This window comes from Pseudochaenichthys georgianus, chromosome 13 (assembly GCF_902827115.2).
Source record: "Pseudochaenichthys georgianus chromosome 13, fPseGeo1.2, whole genome shotgun sequence".
NCBI lineage: Eukaryota > Metazoa > Chordata > Actinopteri > Perciformes > Channichthyidae > Pseudochaenichthys > Pseudochaenichthys georgianus.
In genome coordinates, this window is record NC_047515.1 from 12,007,522 (window position 1) to 12,013,585 (window position 6,064).

Genomic DNA, 6,064 nt, shown 5'->3' on the forward strand with positions numbered 1-6,064 from the left:
GGGACCTTTAATGTGAACTTGCTGAAGAGAGTATATGCACAATTCTTTTTGTGCAGTAATATGATAGAAACAAAAATGTGCTGCATTAAATTGCTGACAAAAAGGCCTGCCAATTATTTTAAGTAACTAGGTCATGAATTCAGGAAAGATACATTGTTGAGTTTTTCAATTGTAATTTTAGCTTGCACATTTCAGAACAACAAGGCGAGGGCCATCTGCTTCCAAGAAGGCAGAATCTCCATGCTCAATAAACCAACACTTTGCAACTCACACAAAAACAATCTAAAGGATAATAGTTTTTAAGATTAACATCACTTTATTAATCCCCGAGGGAAATTCAGTTATTTACTCTGTTTTTGTACACACATATGCCCATTGTAGTGACATGCACTGATATAGAGGTGTCAGAGCGAAGGGGTTTTTCGTCGCCCAGGAGAGGAACTGGCACCTCCGCAGCTAGCAGTCAAGACTATGTATTTTTGATCCGATCGGGACATGAAAGGCAACGCTTTGGTTCCCAAGCCAAGCCCTACAGATTGAGCAGCGGCCCCCCCGGCCTGCATTTGACCTGTCCTCGCCCACGGGGTGAACGCTGGAAGGCAACAATAACTGGTGGATTACCAATTGTAGGAATAAACTCTAGTTAATCCAGATGATTTTATTACACACACAAATATGATTATATGATCTGAGAACAAAATTGAAAATGTACATTAAGTAAATAAACATTTATATTTAGGTTGTTGGATGAAGAACATTTAAAATTTAAAAAGAGCTGTATATAAATAAGAAATATATTTAAATGTAATGAAAAGAAAGTCTGCTCAGGTGGTATGTAATGTCAGATAAGGCGACCAATATTCATTTTGAACCAATTAGCTTTCTTGTAATGTTGAAGCATCCATTTATTGCTTCTAGTATCCCTTTTTAAATAAACATATTTTCCTGTCAAATAAAAAGAAAACAAGTCTGTAGGGCAAAGTGAAATGTCTGTTCTGAATCAGTCGGCCTGTTGGGGTTGCCGATGTTCCGCTTTAAGTTCTGACACAGGTCCCTGGTTCTGTGTGCATAGCGGCTATGGTTCTCCTAGTTCCCCCTCCATGGTCCGGACCAGCACATACAGCTCAGCGAGCCCCACAACAGAGGCAGCGATCACAGCCGCTAATACTCTCTGGAAAACAAATACAAAGCCAAAGTTAACCATAACCTTTTGGTGAATACAAACACAAAGAAAAGAACACCAGATATTGTCCCCTAAATCAAATCAAGTTTATTTATAAAGCACATTTTAAAACAACTTTCGGTCGCGCCAAAGTGCTGTACATGAATAAAAGATATACGGAACATATTGCAATTTGTAGCATTTAAGTTAAAAACAACAAATATAAAGGCAGACACAGTTAAAATACAAAATGAAAAATGTCATGCTCTGCTCACTTTTAAAAGGCCAGAGAGAAAAAGTGTGTTTTTAGAGAGGATTTAAAAGCCCCTAGTGTCTGGGCCGACCTCACAGGTAAGGGCAGAGTGTTCCCTAGTGGTGACCTATGTAGTAAATCGACTACAAAAGACTACAATTTCTACGGCTCCAGCCTTTGAGAGACACATATGTGCAACCTTTGTGGGAGATGCCGTGGAGACGGTTTTCACTTGAACTCTGACTTTGTAACTAACAACATATTAGATACAACATAATAGAACATTTTTTTAATCATTGTATCTGAGTTTTGCATCTTTTGTCTTGGTTTGTTTGATTTTTGAACTAACCACAAGTCATACAACATCATCAGAAGCTCAACAAGTCCCCACAACTGTGAGTAAAACTAATAAAGAAAATACGTTATAAATGTCTGTTTGAAAGTGTTGCTTAAGGAAACAAAAAGGAAGGAAGTCGGGACAATAGGTTTTAAGCTGCCGAGATGAACAGCACTGCATGTAGCTACGTTAACTTAAGAGCCTATTACATGTACAGATTTAAAATGAAATGTAATCTTACCGCTGCAGTGTCAGTGAACAGGTACTGACTCCCCATATATGAACAGGCAAAAGCAGCAACCACTGTCACCAGGAAGTTGAATATTGTCGCCACCACTGCTTTGACTGATCGCACTGGAGGAGAGAAAAAACAAACACAAGTTCAGAGGAAGTTCCTAAGGCCGGAGGGGATCATCGTTCATAGCGACGTCACTCTTCCTATCGTTGTGAAGCAGTTTCACCAAGCGTTGGATTGTTCACCCGCTAATAGGGAACGTGGGTCTGGTTTGAACCGTCATGAGACAGGTACCTTTTACCCTACTGATGATGTGTTGTTGCAATAGTAATCCTAATCCTCGGTTATGTGTATGTGATTATCCGCCTGACTGTCCGCAGCTAATCTCGCAAACTACTTACTAGGCCATTGGCCTAATATTTATTGTGCCCATTGATAACTGTATGTTCAAGGAATTTGATGTTGTTGTTGCGATGATTCACAGGTTGACTGGTTGACTCCTCTTAACTGGCAGGTTAAGCAACAGGCATCTTCGTCAATTCGCTACCTTATGCCCTAAACCTTACCTATTCTGTTTCAGGACACAGTTTGGCCATGTTCCATACCCACTGTGTTATAATACACTAGTAAGGCGATTAGGTGATAAATACATACACATTTCTGTTTTCTTCACCAGCATTACGAATGTAAGGGAGTGAGGAGGGAGTGTCTAGTGAAATTCTACTTTTTATATGATTGGCAGGGGAAGATCTGCACTCTATTGGACATCTTTTTCTAGTTTTCAATGTAATACTTTCATGGCTTTATGTGCTCCCGGGGCCTGAATCCTTCCAGTAGCTTTTGTGCATGGTGCTGCATTGCTTCAACGATGGGAAGAAAGTGCTTAAAAGCTGCGGTGCCAGCAGAAGAAGGGAGAGGCGTCTAATGGAGGGACTGCTGGTGGTTCTGCCTCCAAACCTAGTATTTATCTATGTCTTTTAGTTTTAAATGGGGTCTCATCTGGGATATGAACCAGAGACCTTTTTACATCCCCCAAACATATACAATATGAAATACATAAATTATATATAATTCAGCCTCTGATTTCTATAATTAGGATCCTATAATAAGCGATGTCAAATGTGTATCACACTCACTTTCCCGTCCAAAATCTGCTAGCGATCCATTGCGGTTGATTTCCTGAAGACAAAAAAAGATATTTATCACAAGGTAAAATATTGGCAAAAATACCAATGTAGTCCTCTGAGATATAATATGTTTATTTTTTATCAAGTATCACATAATATTATCATCAACGCATTGTATTTCCTCCACGTATAGTAAAATGCTGTCAGTTTTAAAAGGTCCCATGTCATGGCTAATTCTACTGATCATAATTCCATTGTCGAGGTATACTAGAATAGATTTACATTGTTCAATGTTCCAAACTCACATTGGTTTCTCATACAGCATCTCTGTATAGAATGTGTATTCACTCTCAGCACTGCACCATCAGTGTCTGATTCATTAAAACAACAACCTTGTTAAACAGCATTAACATATGCATAATGCTATACTTTGCTGCCACACGCCGTTGCCAAGCAACACTTATTGTTTAGGTCCTTTGATAAGCAGGCAGTCATATCATTAACTAGAACTAGCTAGATCTGATAGATTTGGACATAAACGTGAGTGAAGTATAACTGGACGCAAGAGAGAGAGAGATCAGAGAACAGATCAGCTGCTGGTGACAGACAACACGCAGCTCTGCATGATCACAGCTGTGACGGACCGCTAAGCGGTGCAAAATACACTAAGAGTTAGACCTAACACACTTAGCTATTTCATCTACTCTGGAACTAGTTAAACTAGTTATACATATATTTATTCTTTACTGTCGGGTCACTTATTACAGGTTCAGCGAGCTGCACGAGACTGACGGGCTGTCAGGAGAGGGAGAGGAAAAGAGAGCACCCCGTTTATTTTTCCCATTTTATTATCCAGAATGACTGTAAACTTTTGAAGAAAGTAGTTAATCTACTATTAGTAGTTTGTTTAAATGCATTAATTACGTTTTTACCATTAACATAAAATAAATCTCACGTACCCCCTGCAGTACTCCAACGTACACTAGGGGTCTGCGTACCCCCATTTGAGAACCACTGCTGTATAGGATAAATGTACCTGAGTGTTGACATTTCGTGTCATTCTGTTGTATTCCTCATTGGCCAGCTTGGCTTTGATCCTCTCAAGACGTGCGACGAGAACTGGGTTCTGAGGGAGAAAAGTCACAATTTTATTTCAATTGTTTGGAACATCTTGAAGTTTATGAGCAAACTTGGAAAGGAAAATACTGCACTTAAATTTGTATAGGGATAGGATGCAGCTGTGGGCTCAAAATACACTAAACTGTTTATTTTATCACAATGGAGCTTAAGTGAATGGTATTTTAACTTGTTAGCTTGCTGCATTGTTTCCTGCATGCTGTGATTACAACAAACACTATTGGACATGTTAGAGATTTAACAGACATATATAGTGCCTCTATATTGGGCGTAACCATGGTTTCACTTACTCTGGGAGGCTTCACAACCTCAGGCAGGTGCAGCGAGCTTTCCTCCAAAACCTCATGCAGGTAGAAGGGATGCCCTGCAAGAAAAAAGTCAAACATAACTTAACATTACATACTACTGGCATGGCATCTAGAAGAGACTATTTTATATCGTGTCAGAACTCTTTAGCATTGGTTTGCTAAAGCTTGAAGACAGGAGTTAATGTCTTTAATATTGATCACATTAATTGTGACTTTATCTTGGGATGTTGATAAATGAAATAATACAGTGAAAGCTTTATATTTACATTACTAACAGTTCATATTAAGTTGGTAAAAAATCCGCCATCAAATTATACTTTACTTTCACAGAGTTTAAGTATTTAACCATCATCAGTCTTGACTCTTCATAATGAATACGAAATATTACTTGATTTTTTTTAATTTTAACCTTTTGAGTGGCAATTTGTTTACAGTTTGTAAAGACACATTGTGTTTTTGTTTAGCTTAGCACGAACATTTATTTTTGATGGATTTCAAGGGGAACTTTGTGTCATCAAGGGTCTGAGTCTCTGTATTTTGGCTATACAGTTTGTTATGGAATTAAACTTCAAAATTCGAAAAGATAAATAGATACATAAGTAAATTATATATATATATATATATATATATATATATATATATATATATATATATATATAAACACAGATAAAAACAAAATGCCCAAAAAGTGCCTCTACAAGGGTAATTTAGAAATACATAGATAACTATTATTGCCTTACGGTTACACTATATATAAGGATAACTATATAAAGGACTAAAATACCTTTAATGTGAAGGGTACATACTACACATAATGTCGTTTAAGGAAACAGTATCATTAACGTTAGTACATTACAGAACTTTACCATTGTCCTGGAGGTACTTCTTCAGTGTTCTGGCTGTACTGAAGGACAGGGTTGTGGGTTCTGTTTTTCCAAGTGTCTCCTCGAGTTCTTCCATCAATCTCTGCGGCAGACACGAGTCAGTCTTCTCTAATAATTCCGCCACCTTATTTCGGAATGAATCCCCGACCACAAACGACGAAGCCATGGCTAAATCCACCTGACTGTGACTTGAAGACTGCTGTAAAGCTTCGCAACTGTCTAGATAAATGTATATTTTGTCAAGCTACTTCACAGTGAACATATACCTACTTGAAAGGACGTCAATAATATCGTTAACTGTATACATTATTATACAAATAAATTCGACGTTTATCCACTAATAACGCTAGCGAGAGATCAAAATAAAACACAAGTAAGCAGCCATGTTGTTTCCCTTGTGACATGATGATGCATTCGATCATGTGACCAACTCATGGGTAAAGAACCGTTCCTGTCATTGCGCATTTTGTTTCAATGTGTCAAATTTCATTTAAAGTCTTTGTTAACTTTCAAATGTGTCTTGTGTTTTTTGACAAAATAATGTTTTATTCTATTATCAAACTCTAATGTTTCTCGCTGCACTACGTCTGAAATCCTCTCACAGGTGCCTTCATGGTCTGC

General features: G+C 37.9%; 1 protein-coding gene across 1 annotated transcript; it reads right to left on the minus strand.

Annotated features, from left to right (window-relative positions):
* Positions 1–292: 292 nt before the first annotated feature.
* tmem199 (transmembrane protein 199) lies at positions 293–5,996 on the minus strand. Its single transcript, XM_034097377.2, has 6 exons — positions 5,426–5,996; positions 4,542–4,615; positions 4,151–4,240; positions 3,124–3,166; positions 1,994–2,106; positions 293–1,171 (listed from the first exon to the last, which is right to left on the minus strand). Exons 1-6 carry the CDS (start codon positions 5,607–5,609, stop codon positions 1,076–1,078), a joined length of 600 nt encoding a protein of 199 aa, XP_033953268.1. The 5' UTR covers positions 5,610–5,996; the 3' UTR covers positions 293–1,075.
* Between the last annotated feature and the right edge of the window lie 68 nt (positions 5,997–6,064).